Consider the following 14617-nt stretch of genomic DNA (forward strand, 5'->3'; position numbering starts at 1 on the left):
AAGAAGATATGAAGTCATTTTACAATTGTACAGATGCACTAACGCAAGTAGACAAAGTATTCTTAAAGGCTGGCTATGTAGTGAATAGATTGCGGCGATGCACCAATGTATATAGGAATGTATATACTATGTATGATTCCCAACACACTTTAGAAGAGCTGGATCCTGTGAGCAGAAAGGCTTTTCAGTTTGTCGCAGTTAGAAATTGAAAGCTTAACCATGGAGGCGAATTCAAGAAAGGCTTGGCAGGCCCAGCACTAGGAAGACGAGGCCACCATGAGCCTGAATGTTCGAACAGTGGTTACAGAACGTGCAAAAAGAACTAAACTCGTGTCTTAGGTGAGGAGCGAGAACATTGGAGATGCCAGAGGTTCATCATTTAATAGTATTTAAAAATGCAGAAAGACTCTAAAACATGGTCTGCAGTCACGTGGATGGATGAAATTATATACTGGGACGAGCTGTACTGAAACCAAGAGACAGAGTATGCCTATACTCCCTCTCAGTCTCCAGAGCAGAGAACATTTCCAATGCCACTGTTCAAAGGGCTAATTGACTGGCAGAAGTCAAGAGTGATGATAGATAGCAGGCTAATTGGTGGGAAGCTAAGGTTATGACCAGCCCACCAGCACCTGGATGCCAGCCTGCCTGCTGCTTGCGTTTGTGGAATATTACAGAGGGGCACGAGGCTGCCAACCAATTATAGAGGGCAATATAATAGAGAGCCCTGTAGTTGGTATAACCAATGGGACGTTGTGTGTTTGATGACGTTCATAGAAACCTGACAGTAGAGACCCAATCACCTTCCCTGATAAGTATGGAATGTATACCTAGATATTCCCTGTAAGCCAATCACTTTTCCAAGTAGGTTTTTGTACTTTGCCACGTAGGTTGACGTCAACAATGACAAGTTTTTAGTATATAAGCTACATTTTTTATGTAATGCGTTGAGTGAGAAGATCTAGCAAGTTCATTGATGTTGGTTATAACTCCCTGTTATATATAATTGATATTAAAGCAGACATATTTTGCCAAGTTCCTGATTGAGTATATTCTGCATCTCCGTCCATCTCGAAGTATTGTTACCTCGCCTTAAAGGGCTTGTGTTGGGCACACAAGTTCAGGAGGCTATTACTTCAGATGTTTGGCCATTGGAAACAGTTGCCCAAGGTTACTGCCTACCTTTTCTGCAAAAACCTCAGAGTCATCCACCGGGGAACAACTCTTTGATGGTTCCGGATCCGCTTCTTGTGCAGGAGATTTTAACCCTGCTAGAGAAAGGCGCTATAGAACCAGTACCTGTAGCAGAGAGGAACAAGGGTTGGTACTCCCCTTATTTTCTAATTCCAAAGAAGGACGGAGGAGTGAGACTCATCTTGGACTTAAGAGACTGGAACAAGTTCCTCAGGAAGGACAGGTTCAAGATGGTAACCCTTTTCTCAGATCCTTCAGGCCCTCCAACTTCAGGATTGGATGGTGTCATTGGACCTCCAGGATGCTTACTTTCATGTGCCGATCCATCACAAGCACAGACAGTACCTGAGGTTTGCCGTTGGCAACTCTCACTATCAGTTTTGGGTTCTGCCATTTGGGTTATCCTCTGCCCCAAGGGTTTTCACCAAGTTAATGGTGGTTGTGGCAGCGAGTCTCAGGAGAGGGGGGAACTTGCGTCTACCTGTACCGAGACGATTGTCTGATCAGGGCCTGTTCCCCAGAACATGCCCTGGATTAGCTCAGCTATACTTGCCACTCCCTCCAGAGGCTGAGCTTCTCCCTCAACTTCAAGAAGTCCCCATGATACCATCACAAAGACTCAAATTTATCGGAGCAGTCCTGGATGCATCTCTGGGAAAAGCCTCGCCACCAGAGGTGAGGGCTCAAGACATTCTGCAGATGGTGACAAAATTTCAAAATGCCCAACATCTACCAGCCTACGATTTTCTGAGGTTGCTCTGTCTCATGCCATCCTGCATTTTTCTGGTGCCAGAGGCACTCCTGAGAATGAGATCTCTCCAGTGGGCTCTCGGGACCCAGTGGTCACAGTTCTCAGGAAGGATGTCAGATCTCTTACAAATCCCAAACAGAGTCTCACTGAACCTCCAGTGGCGGGCCAGTCGGGAGAACATTCTGAAAGGAGAACCTTTTTGGCAACCATGGCTGGAGAGATCAGTAGTGATGGACGCCTCACTCACGGGGTGGGGACCCCATAACAACGATTTGACCATCAGTGGGCGTTGTTCTCCATCGGAGTCCAAACTACATATCAACCTTTTACAGCTGAGGGCAATTAGACTAGCGCTGAAGGCCTTCCTGCCATCTGTACGGGGAAAGAATGGCCCGATAATGACGGACAACAAAGTGGCCATGTACTACCTCAACAAAAGAGGAGGTGTAGGGTCACTAACATTGTGCAGAGAGGCAGTGCAGCTCTGGTATTGGGCAATACAAGAAGGAATCCCTCTGTCGGCAGTTGACCTAGCCGGAGAGAAGAAAGCAATGGTGGACGCTCTGAGCAGGTAGAGCAGTCTCCCACAAGTGGGAACTAGCTCAGGAAGTCCTTCAAGAGATCTTCCCCCTTTGGGGAATCCCTCAAGTGGATCTGTTCACCAACGGTGCTCAAGGGAATTTCCCCCAAGAGGAGGTATAGGAGTCCATTTGTGGTGGACTGGGAATTTCCACTTATGTATGTGTTTCCTCCAGTCCCCGTCATTCCTCACGTAATAAGGAGGTTGAGAAGGTTCAGGAAATCCATGATCCTAATTGCCCCGGATTGGGCCAGGAGGACCTGGTACCCGTTCCTTCTGGACATGTTCATCTGCCCTCCGATTCGTCTTCCACAAAGAGAGGACCTTCTCTCGTCAGAGGGTGGTTGGGTTATCCATCCGGATATCAGGACTCTTCGCCTTCATGCATGTTTTCTGAGAGGCTGAGATATAAGGATTGGGACCTCCCGGATGACGTAATGGAGGTTTTGCTTTCGGCCAGAAGGCCAGAAACCAAATCCTTATACCGCTGCCTCTGGAATAAGTTCTGCAGAGATAAGAATGTCAACCCTTTTCCATGTAATACACCTACGGTGTTATCCTTTTTGCTACATCTGGCAAATCTGGGGCTACAGATTGGAACCATCAAGGGATATCGGGCAGTGCGTTCTATATTCAAGTGCAATTCCTCTGATAATACAATTCCTAAAGGTATTAACTAATGTTTTCGCTCCGACCCCCTTTCAAGTCCCACTGTGGGATCTCAACCTGTTTTTAAAGTTTCTGATGGGTGCTCCTTTTGAGCCTCTACATTCTTGTCCATTAAGACCTCTTACCTTGAAAACTGTTTTCTTAGTGGCAATAACATCACCCTGAAGGGTGAGTGAGCTAAAGGCTTTATCCTGCAAGCCTCCTCACGCTATTTTTCATAAAGACGGTAGTACTAAAGGTGAAGCCTACTTTTCTCCCCAAGGTGGTTTCTGAGTTTCATATTACTCAAAAAATAACTTTACCATCTTTTTATCCTCTACAACATCCGGTGGAAAGAGGAAGAAAGGCTTCACAGGCTCGATCCTAGACGTGCACTCAGTTTTTACATTTCTAGAATGGCAAAACAGTGACAGAATGACCAGTTATTTGTGGGCTATTCGGGTCACAAATTGGGTCTAGCCATCACCAAACAAACCATCTGCAGATGGATTATTTTAACCATATCGGAATGTTAGACTGGCTGGTAAAGACCCTCCAGAACATCTAAGGGCTCATTCGACCAGGGGTGTTGCAACTTCATCTGCGTTGCAGTGGGGAGTTCCGATAAAGTATATATGTGCAGCTGCCACATGGTCATCTGTACACACCTTTACTAAATACTATAGTCTAGCTCCTCAATGAGCCAAGATTCTGCTTTTGTAAAAGCAGTACTGCACTCTATGTATACATGGTCAATTCAAATGTTGCTCCCTCCTCCAAATTATGTAAACTGCTTTGTGAGAGTATCAAAGATAAGGAATATGTGGGAGGACACAATCCATTCGAAGAACAAGTTACTTACCCATGGTAACGTTCTTTCGACTGGATGTTCCTCCCATGTATTACTTATCGCCCCTCCCAACCTACCCTGCAGTAAAACATCTCTTGCGTTTGCAGGCTGCGCTCTCTCAGGGGAAGTAACCTTCAAATACAATACAGTGCTTCACTCTTCAAAACGGACCTGAGCAACAGGCACTGTGCATGCTACTTATATCTGTGGTGACATCAACGTCAAGACGGAGGCCTCCGAGGAACATCGACTCGACCAGGCACCGACGCATAGTGCCCTCTGCTGAAAAAAATAATTCCCAGGCAGCAAGCTGGATATTGGGAAATCTCAAACATAAGGAATACGTGGGAGGAACATCCAGTCGAAAGAATGTTACCATGAATAAGTAACTTGTTCTTCTTTCTTATCAGGATTTTTCACAGTTGTCATTTTCAATATTCATTATGGGTCTCCCTCCTTCAGGCTTGGACCCCTTTTTTACCACAATGTTCACAACTGGTTTCCCTCATTCGGGCTCGGACCATGGATCTCCCTCGTTTGGGCTCTGATCCCTTTAGTTCAATATTCACATTTGGTCTCCCTCGTTCGGGCTCGGACCATGCACTGTCACTTTCCACGTTTTTCTTTTGACATCAAAATCGAAGACTTTCGAATGTGCAATGGGTTTTGCTTAAACCTGTCATAATGCCTACCCCCGGGCATCTGGATCGAGTCCATCAGCCCCGGCAGCAGGCATCCAGATACTCATTAAAACCCCAACAGCCCCGGCTGGGGGCTGTCTGGATTCAGTCCGGGAGCCTTAGGCGCCAGGCTCATCATAGAAATTAGTCCTGGCGCCATAGGCGCCAGGCACATAGACTTTACTTACCTTATGCAGACCATGCTGCAAATGAGTCCAAGCCAACGTGAGGCCTGGATCGGACTATTTTATTACAGGGACTATTTTTTACTCAGGTGTGGTTCTGGGGATCTTCTTACCTGGGACTACTTTGCAGGCTATTTAAACCATGCCCGAACAGCAGCTCATGCTTCGTGTTATTCTGCGTCCAGCAGCGTAACGCTCACCATGTCTGCAAGTCAGCATCCAGTCTTCTGCCACGCCCGCCTCGAGTCTGGAGCTCCTAGACAAAAGGCAAAGAAAGGAGAAGAGGTTGGATCACGCACATTATTTGATTCTTTACCTGATTTCGGACCCAGCACATCTCCGAGCCTGGAAAGGACATTATTTCAGCACACGTCGCTTCGCCAGCAGCAGCGCCGCGTTACACTCACCAGTCTACCGCATCTTTCAACTCGGCGCAGCCTCCATCAATTTCTTCGGCAAAACCCAGCACCTGGGGAGAAAACAAAAGGAATAACAAGGTGAGCCGAGAAAACCGACAAAGACAATCTCTTTGCCACCATAGGCTTACCTGCTTTACCACCGGAGGTATTATCCTTTAATTCGCTGCATCTTTCTATGCCGCACCTATAAAGGGAGAGAAAACAGCAAGTTAAACTCATGCAACTTTTACCGGACAGTGTTTGGTAATACAGACTCTTACCTGAACGTCATCAGCTGCCTCTAGGCAATATTCTTTTGGACCCAGCTGCAACCTAACGAGGGAATGGAACAAGAGTGAACATCAGACATATTGAACTCTTTGAACTTTATAGACACTGGAGTCAATATTCCTCCGGAACTCCTCCAGTACCTTCAAACCAGTGAAGTAACTGGTATCTACGCGCCCCTGCATGCCATGCAGGATGGAGAGCTCATCATTTAAAAACATAAGGTGAGGTTACAAAGAGGGGATATCGGAGGTGATTAGTGGGGAGAACGAGAACAGTTGGGGGGGGGCCATCACTAAAGTCCACGGGTGGCTAAATCCCTTTCTCCACTTGCAGGAGACTTCTATGAGTCCAGCAGACAAGATTAGGCGGGCCAGTCCAGACTGTCATCTCTTCACTACGCATCACATTGGTGGAGACCGCAGCTGTCCGGGTCCGATCGACGCCCCTGTGGGAACCAGGTGAGCATAACAGACCGTCGTATGGCCACTTTGATTTACCTCACACAATGTTCTTTATTTTGGTTTTGCCACTTCTTGGCTGGACATCTTTACAGAGACCTTCGATTGGGCCCCCACGCAGTGCTGGACCACTCTGTCACTGGTATTATATCTTTCTTCCATAAATGTTCAAACATCCAACGGCAATTAAGCCTTCCTTGTGTCTTTCATCACACACGTTTCACTCTTTGTTCTTGCGGTCTTTATACCATGTTGCCACCTGCAACCTTGACTTCAACACAGACGGGTCTTGTATCGTCTCCCCAACTCACTGTCTGTGTTGACCTCTCAGGCGCTGCTTTAATCTTGGAGCCAAGGACAGTACCATTGCGGCTGCTGATCCTCCCCGACTCGTGCAGGTGAGCCCTGGTTATCTCTGACACACAATACAGGATTCTGTTGTTTGGTTTCCGGGCCTTATTATTTTTGTTTTGCAGGGTTCTGGAAAGTAATGGTTTCCCCCCGAAAAGGTCAAGGGTATCTCCCTCCTTGCATACCCTGTTTGGTTGGCCGTGTTTCTTCCCTCGTTCTGCACAGTTGGAAAAGTACTGTTCCTTCGTTTGCTTTGCCTCGCTCAGAGTGTGCTCTCCTGCTCTGCCTTTTATCCGTGTGGGGAAGTTTAATGAATGCCCAGTGTGAGTGATTGTCAGTCATTGCCTGACTTCCACTGACCATAGTAGCGGGACATGTCAGGTGCACAGCTCGGGTGTGAGTCTCTTTTCTCCCAGAGCGGGCTGTCCGTGTGGAAGTGTTTGTGAAGGCAAAGGGGGAGAGCTAAAGTTCCCACGTATTCTACCTGGCAGGATAGGGTAAAGGTGTTACAGTGGGAGGGATACCGCGTCTCGCCATCCAGCGTCCCACTCCCCAAAGGCCTCCTCCCGCACTGGTCCACCCCCAGGGTCTGGATCCAAAGGCGATGGCCGTGCCCGGGCCACCTGAGAGAGAGATCCACGGGGACTAGCGATGAGACACCATCTGGTTTCTCAGAGTGGGCAACTAATCATGCAGCAACCACAAGCTGTGTATCCCGCAGTCCTATGCCATAGTCTTTGCTTCTGTGTGGAACAGAAATGCCCCCTAATAGACAAAACTGAAAAGGAAAGCCATGTCGTGCACCCACTTTATCAGGCAGAAAGTCATCCATTGCTTAAAGCCTCCACTTTTGTAACCTCTTTCATTGCCAATAAAAACGGAGCAGAACCGTTGCGTCTCCCGAAATTGTTCCCTCAGTGTCGCTGACCTACGTTCGCACTGTCTGCTCCTTTTGTCGGGGGTCACCGCGTCCTTTGCCACCCTCTCTAATTGCAGCAATCAAAGGTTCTCTTTCATTACCTAAGAGCAGTCGTGGCGAGGACCCATAGCAGTAGAAATTAAATGTTTGTAAGCTCGAGCCGTCCACGAGCTCCCGCCTAACCCCCCTGGAATACAACGCTTTGCCTCTAGCCTATTCTGAGCAATGCTCTTTCCAGATATAGCCAAGCGGGTCCGTGTAATGCCGTCTCCCCGTGTATTGATGCCGTTGCTTATTAAAAGATCATTTTAGGAAAGTGCACTGTAATCTGCTTAATTATCGGCCCCGTTTTATTGATTTCATGAGAGCCTTTTGGGCTGGGTGCGCAAAAGTCTACATTTAATTCTTGCGGATTTAAATGCGTAGCTAAATCTAGGCCAAATGCACTACGCGAATAGGGCAGGATATGATGCACTGTTAATGAAAATGACAGTGCATTAACCCTGGCCTTTGAGCGTACATTTCGTATTTGTATTGTGTTCCCCCTTGTAGAGTGGCACATGCCGTGGTCCAACTACAAAAAAAAATACTGTATTTTGAGGAACCCCTTTAGTTAATGCTACTGTTGCTACACTAGGGTTAAGGGTCTTTGAAACACGGAGAAGGGGTGTTGAATACGAATGACCTTCATACCTCTGCGATCCAAAAGATGGGATGGAGAAATTAGAAATCGCTGTAGAGAGACGAACAAAGAACACGGCCTATTTATAATTGCAGAAATGATGCAAGTAAGACGAGCTTTTAAAACCCATAGCCCTAGTGCAAACCCTTGCTTGTATTTGCATCTTGAATTTAGGGCATAAATGCATGCATGCATGCCCATCATACTGTAAATTGTGATGGAACATTATTTATAATATGCAAGAGCTTCGATGGTATCCGCTGCATGCGCAACACTGGGGAAACCCAGCACACCGGCTTTCTAAAACCTCCGAGAATCAATCCCAGTAGGCAGCATGTGAACACAATATGGCCTGGTGGCATAAATAAGTACATTTCCTCTCCCAAGATTTTCCAACCAGCACAAGTAGGAGCTGGTGCCAGCCTGGAACGTATGTCCGGATGTATGCTGCAGACGCAAAGCCACAGCATTGATCAAGAGTTGCAGAAGGAAAACCTTGCCTAATAAGAGGCCAAGGTTGGAGTGGGTAGAGGGACAGACTCCGGGCTTTATTTATTTTTAAACAAATAACCAGGTGGCCCATTGCATTTTGGACTCCCAAACTGCTGTTGCTACTACAAAGGGAGTCCAGCTAACAGCTCAGTGGCCTGGCATTGCTTAGCATGAATCGGAGCTCCTAGGTAAGAGAACACACTGTGCAGGGGTAAAAGCTCCTCAGCTGGCGCACACTGCAGAAGTGTCTTGGATCGGGCGTTGATCCTCCCCTTTGCCCCTGAATTTCCCCTCTCCTCCCACCGAAGTTTTCGACTTTGCTAGCAAAGATAGAGTGATAATCGGACAAGAACGAGTTAGGGAGGCCGCGTACTTCACAGCAACATAGGGCATCATGGTGAGTATAATAATAACAGAAACATTTTCTTTTTTTAATATCACCCAATTATGTACTGCATGGGTTACAGGAAAACTACTGTGTTGGTTTAAAAAAACAAGTTTACCTCAAGCATTTTCGATTGTACCCATGCCATAATTATCCGATGAGTTCCAAACTCAAGTCCTTACGGGATGTCTTTGAGTTGCCTTTTGGGGGGTAGATTTGGAGGGTGCAGTTTGTGTTTTGGCCTTAGCATGAAGTTCTCTTGCCTCGGGGACTGCTTCCGTTCAGACGGTTAAGTCGAGCACCACACAAGAGCCTTCCCTGGAAGCTTGGCGGTCAACGCAACACGTACAACAGCAAGAGCTTATCAGCAGGGGCCAACTTATTTTCCTTGACTGTGGAGAGGCCTTTCTCCGTCCTATGTTTGCAGCCTCCATCTAAGCTATTGAGGACTTATTGGTGTTCGGTGTCTGTGAACAACTAGAGTTTAATTAGCTTGCACATGCAAGTTATCTTGGTTCATTTGTAAGAATTGGTCCTCAAAATCGAGCCATAAAAGTTCTGATCCAAGTGTGATCTTTGCAGTGTTGTCAGCTGCTGTCAGTACATACCACTGGGCAATGCAAGGAGCCTGCTTGTCTACCTGCAGCGCATGTTCTGGTGAGGAAAAAGTACACCTTTTATCCCCACTGAACACAGGAATTATTTGATATTCATAATGGGTGAATCTCCTAAAATATATTTAGGATAATACTAAACGAATGAGTGAAAATGAGCTTCACCAGCCCATAAGGGTTCGTCTCTCATAAGGTCCTCAGCTGTGGGTAAAGTTCAAATAAAGTTTCTACAAATGTTTGTATCCAAAGTCAATGCCGCTCACATATATTGCTTATAGTTTCTCGATTGGCTCCCCTGCTCCTTAAAGCTCCCAACCATGAGCTATGTGGCCAATAAGAGTCCAATACGTGTCACTCTTGTTGGCCCTAGTGTAGGCTGTACTCTTCCTCCTGGGCCAGTTGCTACTACACCTTGTGGCCAGGCTGGACCTTGGGGACCACCTCCCGAGTTAGCAGCCACTGGTTCCAGACCACTGGGTTAGCTGCACTCTTGCTTCTTTGACCAGATATAGTCTCTCTGCTCCCAGCTAGCTGTACTCTGCTTTCTTTAGGTATTGGCTCAGGTGGTATTGGCCCTTCTCCATAGCCTCACTCTCCTATTTCCGTTCCTCCAGAACCTCTCGGCTGCTCTTTCCTTCTCCAACCTCCTCTGTTGTATCCTTTTGTCGGGGGGAAATTCTGCCGGGGTCGGCCGGGCCGTCCGCAGACCTCCAGGCAGGGAGGCCCCAACTCCTCCCGTGTATATCCCAGATGAGATAGAGTATGAGACACACACAAGGAGCAAGGTGACTCTGCTGTTTATTAGACAAAACGGCAGGGATGGGTCAAGGAGCGTACGCGTCCGTCCTGACACACACACAATCGTTGGGCTCGCAGGCCCTTTTTACTGTATTATGACGCGCTACTTGCGTCACTTCAGAAAGTTAACAAAAACCTATCGCCACTCTTAATTGGTTGCTCGAGTGGTAGGGTTAGTATAGCACACATATAGAGAACAATGTTAGTGGACAAAGGGTAGTCAGGTGATATATCTGGGTCGTCCCTACAATTAGATACATGAGAATTGTTACATGAAGACTCCTGAGGATTGGTTAATATTACTGTCGTCAGTGATAAGAGCCCCATGTTCTGATTGGTGCGCCCGTGAGCCTCCCAGCCTGGGACCACCACCGTTCCCAGCTCTCGGTGTACCTGCAATTTGCAACAATGTTTCATTATGGGTACGTGTAGACAATGTGAGGATTTATTCATAGCTGGAAGGCTGACCGCTCCCACTGTCGCAGATGTCCATTGCCTTTCAAGTGTATCTGCCTGTGTCTTGTTAGCGAGGGATCCAGACGCCTCTTTTCTCCTGGGTTTGGCACCTCGTCAGGTTCGGCTTGGTCACGTGGGGAGGGACCGTGTTTGAGGCACAATTCTGCATAATTAATATTGCTTTTCCACTGTGTGTCTGGTTTAAGTTGCAGGTGTGACCTTAACGTTGGTGCGCGGAGTGCGAGGTTGCAACATCGTGCCTTTGATGCTTTGCTCTTGGAATGTGGGTTTGCAACATTGCGACCTTGGCTGGTTGTTCCACCCGGCTCTTTCTGCAGGATCAGCAACTTGACTCTTGCTTTGTTAATGTCCACGGGAGCTCTTGTTTGAGGCCTACTTGGGCCTGGTGCATAAGTGGTCCGTTTGGTGCATAGGTGCTTTAGGTTATAGTCTCATATTGTCTTATGGCCAGTATCGTGTCTTTGTTATAATTCTCATTTCGGCACCTAAGTGTAGGAGAAGCGTAAGCAAGCTCTTTAGATGAGTTCATGATGCGTCTTGCGTTTCTGCATTTCTGAAAGCCTATATGGAAAACAATAAAGATGCACGTCCGTGAGTATGTCTGTCGCCTACGTCATAGCACTGAGTATATTCTTCATGTAGATTGGTGTGGGAATGTTCAGTGTGTATATTTGTACAGATGTGCTTCCCGTTGTCTAGGTCGTCATGGCATCTCTAACGACGTATAGTTTTAGTCCAGTTGTTCCATGCCGCAGGCATCGGCATGGGCTGGGCGGGCTGCTGGGCAGGCAGATGGACACATCCGTATGTTCCTGTACCAGGGTATCTGGTCGTCTGGTAGATGGGCAAACTCTTCTCGTGGCGGGTGCTTGGGCCGTGAACCTTTAGGCCAAGCTCGAGAGGTGAAGGACGGGAGCCTGGTCTTCCATTCTCCCACTTCACTTTCTTCCTCTTTGCTTCTCCTCTGTCCCCTGTAATTTAGCAAACCCTCCCTGCAAAGCTTTACCTCCTCCTTTCTAATTTTTCACTATCTTACTTTCTCTTTTCTTTCTGCTGTAAAATCACTAGGTGCAAGTAGGAAAAGGTTTCTTGGAGACGTGTTGCTGGCCGCCTATGGTGCAGGGTCTAAGTAGGCTTCTCTAAAACCTGTGGACTCACAAGGGTAATGTTATGAGTATCTCCTGATAAATGGGATAACCTTGGTTCACATTCCACTGGGGGATATCAGGAGGAAGAGATATCAGGGAGATATGTTTGCAACGGAAGCAACACAGTATAATGGGTTTTAAACTCTCGAAAAGGTGCGTGTTCCTTCAACAGTGAAACAAGGTATTTGCAATTACAAACTCGAGTTGCAGATAGGAGAGATGCACTGTGAGCAGACCCACTGCCAGGCAAATCACGTTGTGAAACTAGAATAAAAATTGCATACAAGTATGAACATTCTACAGATGTTGGATGTGAGTGGTAGAATTATGAAACTTCAATTTACAATTGACTTTCTCTAGATCTGGACATAAGGCAGCCTTTGATGAGACAAGACATTCTATCAGATGGCGTTTCCGAAGAAGATCAGGATGTTGACTTATTACCCGCGCAGAAGCATTATCAGCTCGATGACCAGGAGAGCATTACGTATGTACTACGAGATTTTCTTGTCTTTTTTGAGGTTATGCTATTTTGTTTATTTAAGAACAGAATGCTTTGAACTAGTCAACGTACATGAGATAGCGTTTGAATTGAAAAGTGCTTTACCATGGGACAGTTTGTGTTGGGGGCAAAAAAAACAGTTTGCGAGGGGAGGAAGGTTATAACGGAAAAGGCGGACAGGACGACCATAACTATTTAAATTTAAGCAGGGCCACTGGTGACATCGAGGGTGATGCATTGCTATTATACCTTAAAACACTTTTTTTCAGTTTGTATACATTGGTTTGGGATATAACAGCAATGCTATCTTTGTGTGCTATGTCTGAGAATATATTTATATATTTCTTTACTTTTAATTCTTAACCAAATATCCAATACACGAGTTGACAAGAGGATAAGGTGTCAATACAAAATTGAGGCAGCATTACATTTGTCAATGCCTATAAAATACAATCTAGAAAACCCATAAACACTCTCTTTTCATTGATAATAGTGCAAGTAAAGCATGCTGAAGTATATTTAATGGCTACAGGACTACATACCAAGCACAAGAGGACAGTGGGACAGGGCACAGAATGAAACAGCCAGAAACCAATTAATGAGCCTTTGCTTAACAATTTACATTGAATCGAATAACTTTGAAATGTTAACATTCTGTCCTGTGAATAGTCCCATTCTCTCTTAGACCTCGTCCCACAATTTCTTCACTTTAGGATAGTCAGTGAACATGTGTTGGTATCTGGCTTTTGGTTTACAGCAGCTATTGCACTCCCTTTTCTCCATTAGTTTTATTTCAACCATCTTTATTGTGGTCCAGTATGCGCACAGAAAGATTCTTTGTTTGGAACATGTTTGCATACTCTCACTGACACAGTGGGGCCTCATTACGAGTTTGGAGGTAGCCATGGAGCTATTGGCTCCATGGCTGCCTCCAAACCAGGCTCCTTTACCGGGTTCCTGCAATGGGGACCTACCGGATCATTCCGACATAGGAGGGCCTGGTAAATCCTCCTTGCAGGAACCATTCCCCATTCCCATTTGAGCCCCCATAGGGCTCAATGGGAATGGGGATGGAGGTAACAACGGGCACATTACAAGTGTCCCGTTGTTACCTCCCTCTTCCCCTCGCGGGACCCGGAAAAGACGTCTGGTTTTACCAGACGTCTGGTCCGGGTCCCGCAAAGGGAACCTCGTAATACGCGCTCCCTGAAGGGAGCGCAAGGGTCATAATGAGGCCCAGTGTGTTGCTCATGGGGTCCAGTGCCAATATTCCGTTTGCAAGCCTGTCTGCCTCTTTCGCTAGCCTTGGAGGTGTGGTACATAGAGAAATGCGGCTACAGTGCATGCGTTTCAGCTGGAAGCCACCTGCAATACCTTGTCCCAGTGAATCCAGTTTCTATCATGGTCATAATCTATAACCTACAATTGTCAGAGCTCTTCATGGTTTTCACTGACCTGTAGTCCTGCATTTATATTGGGAAATGCAAAATGAGTACACATTTGCACAGAAAAAAAACACGTGAGAACTGAAGGAGCTTCTCGTGAAAGACGTGTAACAACCGGAGACCTTTGTTGTATGATTGGTAGTAATTATTTGACTTTCACACACACACAGAACAATTGTTTGTTTCATTGTATCATGCTAGAGTATGCATACGTGCCATACTTTCCTAAGGGATTGCTCTGTGTATTTGAGTATGTGTTCTGGCTTTGTGTGGATTTGTTGGGTTTATCAGCAGCTTTGCTGCTGCACATTTTCTCCTTTTCTTTCTTTATATGTACATGTTCTATGTACTTCTAACTTGCTCAGCAAGCCCTTGGCATCTCTAGAGCACTGTAGATTAAATTCTGTAAAATCGAATCCCCGGTATTTGTTATTAAAACACTTTATTATTACTACTAGCAGAAATATTGTTTCCTTAATTTTTTCCATACACCTTACATTGTCAGAAGTACTCCTAATTTTAAAATTTGGATAAGTTAAGTAGTGTTTTATTCCTAGGGGTATATGGTCTAACAACCAGGTGTAATTGATTTTCCTAACACCTGGCAAATGATGTTAGCATATGACATCACAGACAATGATGTCATGGCCGACCTGAATGTATGTTTGTAAAACTGCTGTTGACAAAATGCATTACAATATGCATATCCTGTCGTATACCTTCCACGTTTACTTTATTTCTGTAAAGCGGTCAAATGCATTACAAATGT

At 46.1% G+C, this 14617-nt stretch overlaps 1 protein-coding gene across 2 annotated transcripts in view; it reads left to right on the top strand.

Annotated features, from left to right (window-relative positions):
• SLC36A4 (solute carrier family 36 member 4) overlaps positions 1 to 14617 on the top strand; it is a 1175100-nt gene that overhangs the window by 83553 nt on the left and 1076930 nt on the right. For both annotated transcript variants that reach the window (XM_069639305.1, XM_069639306.1), the window contains exon 2: positions 12262 to 12388. In XM_069639305.1, coding sequence (XP_069495406.1) covers positions 12262 to 12388 — 127 coding nt within the window. The remainder of the gene's footprint in view (positions 1 to 12261; positions 12389 to 14617) is intronic.

The sequence above is a fragment of the Ambystoma mexicanum genome, chromosome 7q, assembly GCF_040938575.1.
Source record: "Ambystoma mexicanum isolate Mex_15411 chromosome 7q, UKY_AmexF1_1, whole genome shotgun sequence".
NCBI lineage: Eukaryota > Metazoa > Chordata > Amphibia > Caudata > Ambystomatidae > Ambystoma > Ambystoma mexicanum.